Source organism: Neopelma chrysocephalum, unplaced genomic scaffold (assembly GCF_003984885.1).
Source record: "Neopelma chrysocephalum unplaced genomic scaffold, ASM398488v2 Primary Assembly neopelma1_253, whole genome shotgun sequence".
Classification (NCBI taxonomy): Eukaryota; Metazoa; Chordata; class Aves; order Passeriformes; family Pipridae; genus Neopelma; species Neopelma chrysocephalum.
In genome coordinates this window covers 452,392-468,561 of record NW_020897915.1, presented here as the reverse complement: position 1 = coordinate 468,561, position 16,170 = coordinate 452,392, and the positions used below count along the sequence as shown (strand labels likewise).

General features: G+C 45.8%; 1 protein-coding gene across 3 annotated transcripts in view; it reads left to right on the top strand.

Annotated features, from left to right (window-relative positions):
- Positions 1–734: 734 nt before the first annotated feature.
- Positions 735–16,170, top strand: part of TMEM260 (transmembrane protein 260) — a 36,648-nt gene continuing 21,212 nt past the window's right edge. The window contains exons 1-3 of one of the 3 annotated variants that reach the window (XM_027704081.1): positions 735–917; positions 6,551–6,582; positions 7,379–7,530. In XM_027704081.1, the coding sequence (XP_027559882.1) occupies positions 809–917; positions 6,551–6,582; positions 7,379–7,530 (293 nt within the window). In that variant the 5' untranslated portion in view covers positions 735–808. The other 2 variants (XM_027704080.1, XM_027704082.1) reach the window with 2 other exon arrangements.

Below are 16,170 nucleotides of genomic sequence, written 5' to 3'. Positions count from 1 at the left end.
CTCTTTTTTTTCCTTAATAAATGCAAACCTAATTTTCTAACGTCTCCACTTAGATCTAATCCACGAGGCTGTTTATTATCCTCGTTACCCTCTTCTACACCTTTTTTTCATTTGTATTCAAAAACCTCTCTTTAATCTGCCTCAATTCTCCAGGTATGGCCTCGTCGCTCTTTTGTACAATCCCATAATGATTTCCACGGATGTGTTTTAGTCCTCTATCGATAGGTCTCGGGATGCTATTTGCCTTCCTTAACTACTCCCGCAGCGGGAATCGCTGCTTTTAATATTCCGTACGCTGACACCTCCAATCTCTTCCCTCACCAGCATCTTGTGCTGGTGAAGGAAACACCCATTTGGGGGTTAAAATCTTTATTATCAGTGCACTGGCACATTGGGGTTGGGGGGGTGGAGGTGGGGGCTGCAGCCTGTGCCCACGGGCTGGGTCTTGCACCCAGCACCCACTGGCGCCAGCCGCAGCAGCACAAGAGGGGTTTGATGTGACTGAGAGCGGGCAAAAGGTGCTGATCCTCAAATACACATTTTGGCTGAAGGGACGATCCCGGGAGGGCTGGAGGGGCAGGACGCGCCTTCACCCCCCTCCCGCCTCTCCGCGGTGGTTTCGCCCCGCCTCTCCCCCTCCTCCCCATCGCGGTGGTCCCGCCCAGCCGCCCGGTCGCACCCGCCCTCCTCGGCTGTACCAACTCCTCCATGCGGGGGGATGCGGTGTGGAGGAAGAGGACGAGTGGCCGCGCAGAATCGCTTCAGCGCACTGACGGCTCTCCCTGTTCGTATCAGAGCCTTCTGGATAATGAAAGCTTCCGGGAAGAGGCCCGGAGGGAGAGGGGAGCCGAGTGGCAGGGGGATGTCCCCCCCCTCCGCCGGGCGGTGGAGTGGCACGGCCCGGCCGAACCCGGAAGGTGGCGGCGCACATGGGAGCGGGGGCCGGGACCGGGATCGGGATCGGGACCGGGGCGGGAGGAGCCGCCGGGGCGCTGGGCGCTGCCGTGGCCGCTCTGTACGCGGCCACGCTGCCGCCCGCCCTGCCCGGCGGGGATGCGGGTAACGTACCCAGGGCGGCGGGACAGCCCCTGGGGCCGGGGCGGGGGGTCACCCCACGGGGAGGTGGCGCCCTGGGGACCCTGGCCACGTAGGGGCTGCATCGCGGTCAGCCTTCGGGAGGTGAGGTGGGGGGGTTGAGCCTTTAGGGGTTGAGCCATTACGGCTGGAGCATCGCTGTCACCCCATAGGGACGGGTGCGTCCTTGTCACCCCATAGGATTTCTGTCACCCCATAGAGACTGGTGCATCAGTGTCACCCCGTGGGGTTGCTGTCACCCCCTAGGCTTGCTGTCGCCCCATAGCGATGCTCATCCTACACTGACTGGTGCATTGTTGTCACCCAATGGGGTAGCTGTCACCCCATAGGGTTGCTCTTACCCCCTTGGGGCTGGTGCGTTGTTCTCACCCCATAGCGATGCTCATCCTATAAGGGGTGGTGCATCGTTGTCACCCTATCAGGTTGGTGTCACTCCACAGGGATGCTCATCCTATAAGGGCTGGTGCATCCTTGTCACCCCATAGGGTTGCTCTCACCCCCTTGGGGCTGGTGCATTGTTGTCACCCCATGGGGTTCCTCACTCCCGAGGGACTGGTGAGTTGTTGTCACCCTCAGAGGGTTGCTGTCACCCCATAGAGTTGCTCATCCTATAGGGACTGGTGCATTGCTGTTACCCCTGTAGTGGCACCCCTGTAGGGTTGCTGTCACCTCAATAGGGTTACTTCCCCCTAGGGTCTGGAATGTCAGTGTCACCCCATAGAGATGCTCATTCTATAGGGACTGATGCATCACTGCCACTCCACAGGGTTGCTGTCACCCCATAGGGCTGCTGACTCCAGAGGGGTTGGTGCAACTGCTGTCACCCCTGTAGGGTTGCTGTCACCGGTTGCTGCTACCTGTAGTGTTGTTGTCACCCCATAAGTTTGCTGTCACCCCATAGGTTACTCACTCCAGGGAGGCTGGTGCACTGCTGTCACCCCATCAGGTTACTGTCATCCCATAGGGGTGCTCATCCTATTGGGGCTGGGGCATCACTGTCATGCCATAGGGTTGCTGTTATCCCATAGGGACTGTTGCATCAGTGTCACCCCATGGGGTGGCTGGCATTCCATAGGGTTGCTGTCACCCCATAGGGTTGCTCACTCCAGAGGGGCTGGTGCATTGCTGTCACCTCCATAGGGTTGCTATCACCCCACAGGGTTTCTCCCCCATAGTGACTGGTGCATTGCTGTCACCCTATAGGATTGTTGTCTCCCCATAGGGTTCCTTGTCACACCCACAGGGTTCCTGTCACCTCACCTGAAACCACAGGGTTTCTCCCCCATAGGGACTGGGGCACTGCTGTCACCCTAATTGGGTTGCTGTCATTCTATAGGGTTTCTAACTCCACAGTATTGCTGTCATCCCATAGGGCTGCTCCCCCATAGCAGCTGCTGGGTCATTGTCACCCCATAGGGTTCCTCACTCCATAGGGTTGCCCATCCCGTAAGTTCACACCCCCCACAGTCACTGGTGCAGTGCAGGCACTCTTTGGGGTGCTCACTCCAGTGGGGTTGGTGCATTTGAACCTCCCCATGGGGGCACTTGCCCCACAGCACCACCGACACCCTGTATTGGGGTGTTCACCCCCCAGGGCTGGGGCACTGCCTGGGGCTGCCCCTGTGGGATCAGTGCTCCATGTCCCTCTGGGGCTGTGCCCTGGGGCCACCCCGTGCTGCCCCGACCCTCTCCAGACAGTTTGCCTGTATTTGAGCTTTCCAGCAGAGGATTTGATCGGGTCCCCTGGCTGGTGACGTCAGGAGGCAGATGTGCCACCCTGCCAGATGTGCTGCCACTGCCCGGGGTGTCCCTTTCTCTGTCCTGTGCAGCCACAGCCAGTGCAGCAGTGAAACCTCTGGATCTGCCTGTCTGGAACTGCAGCTTCCACCATGTGGTGTTTTGTGTTTGGTGCTGCCAGTCCCGCCCAGGTGGGACAGAATTCTCCTGTCTGGTCCTTCTGTGGTTTTGCTGGTTTAGTCTGGCCTTGCTTAAAAAAATACCTTGCTTTGCAATGTTGAACAGCTGGGATTTGGGGATAGGAGGGCTTGGATTCTTTTAGGGAATGTGTTGGTAATTTTTTTTTGATGGAACAAGCATCCAGGATACTTTCTTTCTTTCGTATGCCAGAAGAGTGTGGAGTGGGTCTGTTTAACTCTGTGCCTCTTGGCCATCACTGGCTTCAAATCCAAGCTGTGCATGAAATTCCTTATAAATAAATGGGCTTTTAATGGATGCATGGATTTTACAGCCTCAATGTGTGTGGAGAGAGAGAGAGAGATACTGGCAAGGCTGGCCAGTAGCTTTTGCTTCTGCTCCCACGTTACTGAAAGGGCTGGTTTGGCTCTTTCTGGATTTATCAGTTAATATGTGATGGTCGATATATTTGCAGTTATTCCCATTTTGTCCATTAAAGCTCTTCCTGATGGAAAATACATGTCTGTGGATGTGCAGGGTCCCTGTGCTCCGTGCTGAGCAAAGCCTTGGAACCTGGTTTTTAATTGTCCTTGAGCTTGGGTTTTCCCTCCAGGGTGCAAATAACCATTAGCACCCTTTACAAAGAGGGATGCAGGTTCTCCCAGTGAGGTGATGGATCGATGCTGGGATTTGTTTTTTGCTTGATGTGAATTATCCTGGTAAATACAGCGAGCAACCAAACAGCACATGGGTTGACCCCACTTTCCCTGGGTTATTGTGGTTATTTTATCCCATTTTGGAGGCAGGAGGGGGGTTGCTCTTTCCCTGGTTTCCAAAGGCTCTTCCTAGCACAGCACCTGTGTGTATAGAAATGCACATATATGTATGTGCATCACTCCCCTGCCAGGAGGAGTCAGAGGTATCAAGGACACCAAGTAGGTGTGTGTCACAGAGAGATGCTCCAGGAGTGGCCTGGGGTCACTGGGTGCTTTAACAGACTTCCAGAACCCACATTAGAGGGAATTATATTAAAAGAAATCTCTTGGGATGGTGTCCTCGCTCCCTGTCTGTCCTTATTTATATTTATTTTTTTGCCTTTTCTCCTAAATCTACTGCCAGGGGCTGAACAGAGATGGGCTTGCCCCTGCTGTCCCCTCGTGTCTGTCCCAGCCAGCAGCCTCCCCATCACTTAGGTGTTTTTTGGGGGTTATTCCCATGTTTCTCATGGCTTGAGCAGCCCATGGGATGCTTCAGCTGGAGTCCCTTGGAAAGTCTCTGCACAAGGGGATTAAGTTGCCCGCGCCTGAGCACGGAGCTCAAACTTGTGCCACCAAAAGCACTGAAGCTACTTGTGTGAGTAAAGACCAGCTTAAGGATTTGCTGGATCTGCTTTCAGGCAGGGAGCCTGGTATTTTCTTTTATTTTTTAAGCTATCTGTGTATTTTTTAATTGTTCCTGAAGTTTGCAGTAATCCAAAAGTGTCAAAGGCAATCGGTATTTCCATTGGCAGCTCTCTCATGTTACTTACTGTTATAATAAAGAAATGAGGGAATGAATTATAATTCAGAAACCTGCACAGATGTTAAAACAGCTTAAAAAGGGTTCAAATAAAGTTAAAAGGAAGAGAACCCCAAACATTCCCTGTGGTGTTTCAAACATCAGCTCCAACCTTGCTGGGGATAAATCAGTTTTCAGGCAGCATTAGGCCTGTTGCCTGAACACCTTTATTAGAGAATCAGTCTGGATGGTCAGAAATGCATTTACATCAGGAATCATAGAGTATCCTGAGTTGGAAGGAGCCCACAAGGATCATGGAGTCCAACTCCTGGCCCCGTGGAGTTGGAGGGAATAAACCCTTCAATTCGAGCTGGCATCTGAAGATGCCTGAGGTCATTCTCTCTCACGAGAAATACATTGAAATCAAGTTTGTGGATGCTGCACTCTCCCTTTGTGTGTTTTGTTTTTTAATATTAGTACTCTTTACTCCTCTAGTCCATGGAGGCTGTAAGTGATGCCCAGGTATGTGGGTGGGAGATGGAGAATTAACCTTATCCAAAGTAGTCGGTTTTCCATCTGGTTTTCCCAGTGGAATCCAACAGGCCTACAGCCCAGGAGCTTATTTTTGCAGGTCTTATTACTTTTATTTATTTATTTATTTATTTATTTATTTATTTATTCTTCCAAGCCAAAGTTGTGCTGTTGTCTTTCAAAGCTTGGCAGTGGCATCCACCAGTATTTTATTTATATTATTTTTTTTCGACTTTGTGGTTGGTTTGTGGCTGTATTGCTTTGGGGTTATTCTTGCCTGTGATATGGACCAATATCACAGTGATGTGCATGGGTATAATCTTAATCTTTAGCCCTTTTAGATGCACCTATTGCTGTATCCCAGAAGGACTTCAATGAAGGTGAAGCCATGCCTGGCTTGGGAGCAGTGTCCCAGCCAACAGCAGTAATGCCAACATCATCTTCCTTTTGAAATGCACCATTTACTGTAATGTCAGCATTTAAAGGTGCCATTTGCAGAAATGTCCTCCTTTAGATTGGGTGGTAAGGACATAATTGTGCAGAAATTTAAAATATTCTTAATTTAGGATTTAAAGCCATCAGTGCCCTTGGTTTGTGTCTTTGCCATCTAACGATGGGACAAAGCTGCTGCGACCTTGGCACTTGCAAAATTAGCAGGACCAGTAAAACCAGGCTCTGCAAAATTGGATTATGAAATTTGAGGGAAAGAAGGAAAACCAGTGGTAATTTTTTAATTTTGTCCTCCCTTGGTTCATCCCTGGATGTGTTGTGCCTATTGAACGTATTTATTATACGTCATTAGGGAGCGTTCTCTGCACAATGCTTCAGTAGCAAGTGCTCTAAAAATACCAGGTATTACTAATTATTATGCTAACATGGGTCTTTTTGTGGCAGTTATTTGTCCTGGTGTAAAATACAAATGAAATGCAAAATCTAAATGGTGTTTCTAATGGGATGCAGCATCCACTGACAGGTGAAAGAGTTACTTGCAAAGCAGAATTGCTTTAGCATCAGGGAAGAGCAGCATTCCCAAATATGTGGATGTAGATTTGCACGATTAGTGATTATATTTTCCCTCTTTAACACTATAAAGCTGTTTGTTTGCTTTTTTTTTTAAATGAGAAACGACTGGGTTGTTGAAGAGACAATGCAGCTTAAGCGTTGTAAACTGTAGTGCTTGAAAGTTATTGAGTCAGTTGGTTTTAAATTAAAAATACACACACACAAATGTCTGCATTTGGAGTGTCTCAGGCCATTCTTTACCCGAGCCTACCTATATTTTCACTTATCTGTTCATAAAAGTCTCGCGAAAACATACAAAAGATATTTTGTGCAATGACATCAGAGGGAGAAAATATTCTTAGAAAATTTCATGCTGTTAAATCTCCACAGATTTACAGTTTTATCCAGTCAAATTAATGCAAAACCCCAATGCAAGCATTTGGATTTTGAAAACTTTGGAGGAGTGTCATTTCCTAATAGTAATTATTGGTTTTACATTATTTTTTCACAGGGGAGCTGATCACAGCCGCATATGAGCTTGGAGTAAGTATTAGTTTTATTGTTTAATCAATGCTCTCATTAACAGTTTTAGGAATTAAGGAAGTTTAATTAAGCATGGAGTAAAGTAGATTAATTTATTTTCAAACCACAGTTTTTACTAACTTATAAGTACAGCACGCGACAATTTACTTCAAGTTTTAAATCCAATTAAACTAAATTATAAAGCAAAGGCTTTACTGTATATACAGTAGCTGGCTTATTATCAACCCAAATTTTGTATAAGCTGGGGAGAATAAAATAAATCGGGTTAACAATTTTAATAAGTTTTATTATTTAATAAACTTTATTATGGTGCATGATCCCTTTAGGCAAGACCTTAGGACTGTCAGCGCGGTGGTAATCCGATAGCAGTGTGGTCTTTCAACTTGCTAACCAATAAAATAGTTGAGAAGCTGCTTTTTTAAAAAAAAAAACAAACAACCAAAAAACCCCAAAAAAACAAACACAAAAAAAAAAAACGCCTCCAAAAAAAAACAACAGCCTTTTGAATGACCCTAATATACTGTGAACCCAAACAAGGAGCCCTTTAAGGCACGCTAATGAAACGTGGCACCTCCTTTTTCTCGCCGCCTCATTATTATGGGCGAGGCGTGGAAGCCAAATCCACTAAGGGAAAGAAAAATATTTGCGGACTTGACACTGGTACCAAAAGGGTGGGTCGGGGGAGAGGTGCCGCTCGGAGACCCCCCTGGATATCCCGGGGACGTGCTGTTCTGCTTTTGATCTGGTCGAATTCCGGCCCTTTTCCAACCCCCGGTGTCGGTCTGTCTGTCCGTAGGTCGCCCACCCTCCCGGCTACCCCCTGTTCACCCTGCTGGCCAAAGTGGCGATGGGGCTCCTGCCCGGCGGCTCCCCCGCCTCCCGAGTCAATCTCCTCTGCGGCTTCTTGGGAGCAGCTGCCGCCTCTTTGCTTTTTTACACGGTTTTCAGGTAAAGTCATCCGGGGTGTTTTGTTGTTTGTCGGCTCGGGACGTTTCCGAAGGCTCCCTCTGTTCCCCTCTGGCCTTCGGACTAGTGTTTCCCCCCTCCCTCCCCGTCCCTAATTAGTTCCTCTGATTAACCTAACAGCGATTTAATCTGAATTTGACCTTCTTTCTCACACAAAAGGTCCCCCCTTTATTTTTTTCCCTTTCTTTTCTGTTAAATAATAATAATAGCAATAATAAAAAGTGCGCCCTTTCCCTTCCACAGACGTGACAGGTTGTTCAGGCTCATTATCACAAATCACCGCTCGGTTTAACTAACCAGAACTAATGAAGTTTGTCGTTCTCGAAAGATGCAGATGGTCTGTTTAAATTAACAGGATGAGCTTCACCTATCGGGAAACCGTGAACTTGGTTTAATTGCAGCTCCCGGCGGAGGCGGATGGGCAGTTGCCTGCCGGTGGTACCCAAGGACCAGGGAGAGCATCCCTGCCTTTCCCTGCTGGCTGCAGGCTGGGGAGGTGCCCGAGTCCATCCCTTCTCCCCGGACCTCTAACCTTGGGAGGAAAGGGAACAATCGGGATGCGCACGTGGTCGGGGTTGGGGGGGGGAGGTGGTTTGTTAACCCCGCTCGTCTTTGATGTGCAAGTTCTGGCTGCTCTTAACCTCAGCCTGACCCATATTTGAGAGGATTATCACAACCCGTATAAACAATTTCTGATGTTCTTTTGCAGGGAAAATAGGGCACGTTTTGAGGCTGCAAATGATATCGGGGCGCTCCGGGATGAGACGGGGGCGCTTCCTCACCGAGATTATTTTGACAAAAGCCCTTTTCTCCCACCCGTCCCCAGAGCTGCGTCGCCCCTCAGGGAAACCTTCCCAGAGAGCAGGAGCAACCTAGAAATAAAAGCAGGAGTAAAAGGGGGGTGAGGGACCAGATCCTGCACAGCCTGAGAGCCCTGAGCTCGCTTAAACTTTGGTCCACGGGGTCCAAAATCCCCCAAAATCCCGGTGCATCCTCCTCTGCTGCAGAGGAGTTGGTTTTTGTGCCTCACCTTTCACGTAGCATCAGCTCCAAAGTGCACCTACCGGAGTTGCTTAAGTAATTCCTAAATATTTCCGTAGGCATTTAAAGTGATTGCTTTTACTGGTGGGTAATACATGTAATTAAGTCAGCATTATTTAATTTAATATCCTGTATTTTGCAGCGTATTTGGGGAGCTGGAAGTGGCGCTGCCCTCCCGTGCACAGTGCCCGGCGCAGCGTCGGAGCGCAACTCGATTGTGTTAAAAACTCCTGCGAGGAGTTGCTGAAGGTTTTTAATATTTGGTTTCTGATTTCTTTTTTAATGATGGCTGTTCCCATTATTGCAGTTACTGTGAAGCTCTGCCCCAGTTTTCAGTTTGAACTGCAGCAAGACAGTTCCTTTCCTGCCCAGTTTGTTGCACGTGAAATGATGCGATCGTCGCTTTGCAGAAATGAGGATACGGGAGACGAATGACAGGCTAAATTTGGGAATTATTTTGGGAATTACTTTTACACTTCTAAAGGTTTAATTTTTTGTTGTTGTTTAATTGGATTTGGAAGATGGCGCTTCTGTCAAATTTAAAATTTGCACGAAGGAATGGGAAACCTGGAACCAAGAGATGATAAAAACTATTAAGACTTATAGAAATTATTTCAGAGATAGTGACAGGATCAATTATTCAGCCTGGCAAGGATTGATTTTTTTTAAAAAATAATTGTAAGGTCAATTTTATTTCCAAATTACAACATTATGTTTTTCCTTTTAAGCACCTTAAAGCTGCTTTATTTTTTACAACAGTCACTTGGCCAAAAAAAAAAAATAAATTACTTTTGTTGCCTTTTTATCTACTTTAAAAGAAAAAAAAATTAGCAAGTGTTCACTGCATGAAGCCATAACTGTCTGAAGGTGATGTGGTGTGTTTTTAACTGGGCTTGTTTATCCTCACGAATCCAAATGGGTCTATCAAATCCCCCCTCATTTTTGCCTCTAAATAAAATCAGCTGACGAGGTGACCCCTGCGAGGTACCGGCGGAAAAATCAGCACCTGCTCCTCTTGCTGCGCGAAAACGTGGATGTTAATATGAAAATATGTAGATGTCAGGAGCACAAATAATTGATGAAGTACACATCCTTCGGGAGCAACACGGTTCAAGTGGCAAATCTCCCTCCTCAAACAATAGCCACCCTTCAGCGGGGAGGAAGCCATCTCTATGGAAATGGGGCCGACGCTGCCCTATTGATCGAGTGAAGAAGACATTATACAATGTCAGTTGGGTTGTTACAATTTCATTTGTCGTCTGACCTGAACTTAACCTCTAAAACCTTTCTTTTCTCCCCACCAGCCGGGCAGGGTTGCTGTTTACCCTCGCCGGGTTTTTCCAGCGTCCCCGGACAGTAAATCTCTCCCTTTTTTTTTTTTTTTTATTTTATTTCCCCATCGATTCTTTTTGTTTGAATCGTTTCCCGAGTTTATTCCTCGCCGGGTCGGGATAATTTTGCTGCTTAAGGAAAGAGTCGTGGTTCCCTCCGTGGCCGGGTGGCGTTTGGGATGTTACGGCACGTGCGGGATTAGGATCGAATTTTTTCCTTAAACAGATTCCTCCTCTGCCAGGTGATGGCTGGCGGGATGCTCCGCATGTTTGTTTATTAATTTCATTATATTATAGTATATTATGTTGTTCATTTAATTATATTTTTTTAAGCTTGGATTGTTCCTCTTAAAGCAAAATTACGTCCAGCCACATTGATGCAAGAAACCCCTTTGTCAGTAATCCAGACTATTTCCGAGCGAACCGTTCGCTCCTTTGAGTTAGTTCTCGAATATGGATTTTTCTTCCCCCCCTTGCACAGTCTTAATAAACCGCCTGTAATTATCGTAAAATGGCATTTACAAAGAGTTTTCTCGGACTGCTTGTAAGTGAGGCAAATAATTCATCTTTGCTCTGAAGGAGGGGGGAGCTGCTTTATGTTTTTAGGACGCAGCGAGCGCGGCTGTAGGATTGTTTCTTTGAACAACTATTTATTTGTTTTACTGTGGGAGGCAAAGCATAGCAAGTTTACAAAGTAAACCAATTATCTTCTTATAATATGATTGCCAAAGTGTCATTTTCTGCGCAGGGGATGCATTCTTTGCATTCTCTGTTGCAAGGAGAAATAGGATGCTTTCCTCTGCTCTAAGTGCTTTTTTTTTTTCCCAATGTATACCTTTCATAGTTTGGCTGTTTTGAGGTATTTAGATGTACAAAACTGTTTTATTGCAGGGGCAGTGGCAGAGTAGGTGGTGTCATTGCACAAGTGGTTTTAGTAAGTTTTTGCCAGCTTTATTCTGGCTGAGTTGGACACGGGTTTTGGAAAAGGGGGAAAATGTTGCATTAAATTAAGCAGTTCACATTTCTTCATTATGCTGTTCTGGGTATCATATTAACTTTTGGACTAATACATTATACATATCTATTTTTTATATTTATTATATATATATGTGTGTGTGTGCATATATATATATATATATATATATATATATATATATATATATATATATATATTCTCTGCCCCCTAAACCTTCCAAACAACACACTGTGGATGTATATAAAAACCAGAGCCAACTCTTCTCCCACTGCCAACAAAAAGGAGTGTTAGTCATGTTGCATAATGAAATAATCAAAATGATTTTATCATTTTGTCATCATCATAATGCTTTGGAAATGGCACTTGACCATCCTGATGGCACTGAGCTTTCTGGCTCTCGGGCTGTGTGTCCTGGAGCTCTTGTGGGAAGGTCCCTAGGAAGGACCAGGAGGATGGGTGACCTTCATGGCCGTCCCAGAGGGACTTCATGGCTGATGCTCCCTTAAAACTAGCTGGTGCTGGGAAAAGTTGTCTTCTGGCTCTGCTGAGTGAGGAAATACTCCATGTCCCTGAGGTTCATGGGTTTACCAGAGCAGGAGTTGTCCCTGAACAGTTTGACCCCTTTTTTTTGTGGCCATGGTTAGGGGAAGATGGAGGCGTGAGAGAGGAGCCAGTGCCTGCTCAGCCAGAGTGGGAAATTAAAAAATTGGGCTTTGAGGAAGGAGGAATCTCTTTGCAGGGCATATTTGGATTTTTCCAGATTACAGATTATCATAGATTATCGCTGTTGTAGCACAGCAGGAGGATCTTGGGCATTTGGAAAGCAGACGTGCTTAGTAATAAGTAGTTATAAACTTTTAGGAGGGAGAGAAGAAAGGAAGGTACTCGTGTACTAATTAGCTTTTAAAATATCTCCCCTGGCCTCTGGCTAATTGATCTTATGTATATTTTTATTTTTTTCCCCACTTGTCGCCATAATAAACCGGCGCTGAGTTTAGTCTGTTTGAAGACATTACCAAATCTGTTCATTTGCATTTGGCTCTAAAGTAGGCACATGAGGCTGCAGTAACTCTGCTTCGTTTTGAAGGGAGGGAGAGGAGGGGGAAAAAGCAGGGCAAAAAAACTCTTTTTTTTTTTTTTTTTTTTAAAGACTGAAGAGTCTTTTCTGACAGCTAGTCAGAGTTAGAATTAGTTCAAGGAAATGTTAATAATGCACTGCCTGGCTTAATCCCTTTGATATCACCAGGTATCCTCCTGTTCATGGGTTAATTGCTTTAAAAGCGGAGGCAATATTCTGAGCGGTGGGCCGCTTCACCTTTTCACAGCTGTTACCATTGAGTGACAACTAAATCCCATGTGTAAGATGAGGAAGAGCTCAATCTCCAATTGGGAGAAAATTTATGTAAACCGCAATCCCTTCAGAATGTGCGGAAGTCACAGACTTTCTTGATTTACTCTGCTTTTCCCAGAAAGCTCCATTGTTCCCTTCCCTAAGTCCCATCAACCCTTTGTAGCAGAATATCACAGCGGCGGCAGATAGCTTGAAATATATAAATGCTATCATAGCTCTGATTAATAGCGGCGCTTATGAGTCAAGTCTGATAACGGAGCAGCTCTCCACTCAATTTCAGATACCGCTAATGGAATCTGTCTCCTGCAATTGTAATGTGAGAAGGGCTAATTTGCCATGGAGCTTGGAGCTGTCACCAGCCGGGGATTGGGGGGTCAGATGGGAGCTGCCAGGTTTTTGCCCTGCAGCTTGTATCTCTCGCTTTGAATAGCGCAGCCCCCTGCCTGCCAGGGAGCTGATAGGCCGCCGGGGGGTTTATGCCACTCGTACAATAGCGAAGGGCTGCATGGGCTGACTTGGTAATTGTGAAGCCAGCTCATTTTTATTTTATTTTATATTTTATTCTATTTTTTTTTTCCCCCCTCTCTCTCTTCTCTCTCTTCTTTTTTTTTTTTTTTTCTTCTTCTTCTTCTGCGGCTGCATAATTTCTAATAAGGGGTTTTAACAAAATGTCAGATTAGGAAAAGTTTCTGCAATTACCAAAAAAAAAAAAAAGAAAAAAAAAGGGAAAAAACTTATAAAACATTTAAATAACTCGAGTCGGTTCCTACTGCGGGTTGGGGTTTTTTGGCTGCTGGTTATTACAGGCGCCCGGGATAAAGGTGTACCTATTTTCTAAGGATTGTGAGTCAAATAATGGATTGAACTAATATACCCTTTCCGCTTGCAAAGACACCGGGAGAGAAGTTCTCATTTGTAATGGCTGGAAGCACAGTTTTTACAACTCAAGTGTGAGTGCAGGGGGATGTTTATTAAAGCGGCGCAGCCGTGTGTGCCTTTTATCGGTGTGTCATGAGCTGTTCCACTCGCTGAACTGCTCTGGAATAACTTGGCATGGAGGCGTCGAATTTAATTACCAAACTTTCTTGGGAAGGCGCTGCTAGAGGCAGGCTCTGCTCCAGCATGGTGGTGGGCGTCCAGGAGCGTGCAAGGTTTGAAGTTGGGATGTCGTGTTCTTTGCTCCCCTGACGAGTTCTCACAGGGAGCTCTTCCCATCCCTGGTGTCCAGACCCACTGTGGACCCACCGAGGTCCTCACTGCCATCCAGGGCACCTCACTGCAGGGCCAGTTTGATCCTCCCAGTGAGAGGATCCAAGGTGACATGGCCCCAGGGCACGAGGGCTGGGGTGCAAGATGCCTCTTGCATGTGCCAGTGACATTCACAGTACCATATTTACTAAGGGTACCAGCAGATACGGTATTATCCTACAGAGGTGGTGTCCTTACTGGACACCTCCAGTCCAGGAGGACATACACAAGAGGGTGCAAGGACCAGCTCCCCTTTGCCAAAATCCTCACTAGCTCAGCACTCCTTAACCATCTCTTCAGCTTGTGGTGTTTGGGTGAAATAACTAAAAGAAAGAGAAGTCAGGAAGTGGTGGCAGTCCCTGGCTGGGTGTGGGGGAAGTGACATCCCATGCATGTGGTGGGAAGTGAGGGTGCTGCCTGCTCACCCTCACCCCATAAATCCCAGGAATCTGTGGGGATGCTGAAGTCGGGTGCTGAAGTCCCATTTGGCACGAAGGACATCAGTCAGTTATAACCAAAGTGCCTGTTTGGTTTTTTTCTTTAATGTTTTTTTTACCTCTTCGCTTGGTTTCTCTTCTCTCCTCATGACCATGAAGACTCAACCAGGACAGATAAGCCAAGCCCTGCTCTCCTTCCTCCTCCTCCTCCAGCGCTGGGAGCGGAGGCTGCAGGCAGGGCTTAAGTGGCTATTCAGCTCCAGGTCCTTGAGGAAGAATAAAATCTGGTTTGCTATTCCCTGTAGTACCTGCACTGGCTCTTCAGCGCTGAGAGCAAGAGAAACCGCCTTTTGTCGTTGAGTGTTTGTGACTAAGAGGCAGGAAAACCCAGAGGGATTGGATTTTTTGGGATAATTATTATTATTTCGGTCCTAAACTCATGTTTGGGGTTTTGTTTGTGTTTTATTTTTAAGTAATTCTTCTATTTCAGCACCAAGGCAAATATGCATTTAAAATCTGTCCATGGGAAGCTTGGTTGTTGAATCTTCTACGTCCCATTATTTTAGCCTACATTAAAAAAAAATTGGTTTTTAAATTGATTTATTAACAAGTGAAACTTATTAGATTCAAAATGTTAAGTCTTTAGTGCACTTGAAATAAAAATACATTCAAGGGATATGTCTTTGCTACTGCAAAGTGCAGTCACAGCATTGCAGAGGCAGAAGTTGCTGATGATGTACCTGGAGCCTGTGGATGTGTACAGGGAACCACTGACATCAGGGTCATCATCTGCAGATGCAGGGAGGGACTGAAATTATAAAAAACCCCATTAATTAGTTAATTAGTGTGGATTTTAAAAAATCAGGAGAGTTTTTTCTTATTCCACTGCTTAAAAAAAAAGAAAAAAAAAGATAGAAGGCTGAGATCTGCTGCCTGTAAAGTTTTGGAGGGAACAGAAGGCAGAAATAATCAGCTTATTTCACTAGGTACAGATAGGTGTTTGCAGTGTTAAATACATCAGCTTCAAATATAAACCATTCCAATTATCTTACTTTTCTTAATGAATCCAGTGCACCGAAGATTGCATTGGAGGAAAACATTTTAATTAAATTCCAATTCCCCCATCCGTGCATGGCTTTATACCACTCATCTAATAACGATTTTTGCAAATTATGAAATATAAAATGTCTGCCATTATTTTCTAAATAAAAGGTAAAAACACTGCTGGAGTTTTTTGTTAAATCCACGTAGATGTAACCTGTGCTCTTGGCTAACAGAAAGTTTTACCAATCATAGAGGAAAGGCTAAATTTTAAATCACAAACTGACTTTTTAGTGATTGGCAACAAATGAGAAGCTAAAAACTATAATGGCAAAAAAAACTCCATTAAAATTTTGAATTTTATTTTTCCTAAATATTCCTGAAAACTCTTAATAAAAACCTGCAGGTAAAATAGTCCTGATTAAGGCAAATTTGTGCTTCCTGCGTCCTTGGAGCTGAGACCCAACCACACATTCTTTCAGTTGCATGCCTGAAAAAGAAAACAAAACAATTATTTTTTGGTTTTAGTCTTTTCCTTTTATGTTTAGGGATGCCATGGGAAAATATTTCTCACAAAAGACCATGTGCCCTCTCCTTTGCTGACTGTTTCTGTCCCTTCTGAGTGTGTTTTCAGCTGATGGGAATTTCTGCCCACGTTCAGAAGTTGGTCTACTGATAGGAAGGGACCTTCTTCCCACTTGTCCTGTCTTGATAAAGTGCTCCACGTGCTCCAAACTAGTTATTTTGCAAAATCAAAAATACAAGCTGTTCCCTTGGCTTTTCCTTCACATATGATAAAGAGGCCTGGAAGATGCTTCCATCTTAGAAGTGGGGCTGGTGGTGGCAGCTGTAGTACCCCTGGGAGAAGCTTTGAAGACTTTCCCACTGCTGGCTTGACTTCAGATCTTTTCTTCTTTCATGACCTGACTTGTGTGTGGTGAGGCTGTTCCAACAGCAAGGTATTGTTACTCTGAATGCTTTCTCCCAGGCGACCCAGTCTTCTTCTCCAAGAGATGGTCCTTACCAAGCCCAAGCCTAGGACTCCACTACACTGAGCCTTACAGTGGGGTTTTCACCATGTTTTGCTCCTTGTAAAGTCTCTCTTCTTGAGGGAGTAGCTGCCAGGCAGCCTTATGCTTACACTGTGCTGACAGGTGAGCAGTGGGTGGTTATTTTCACTGCCATGCCTTTGTTGTT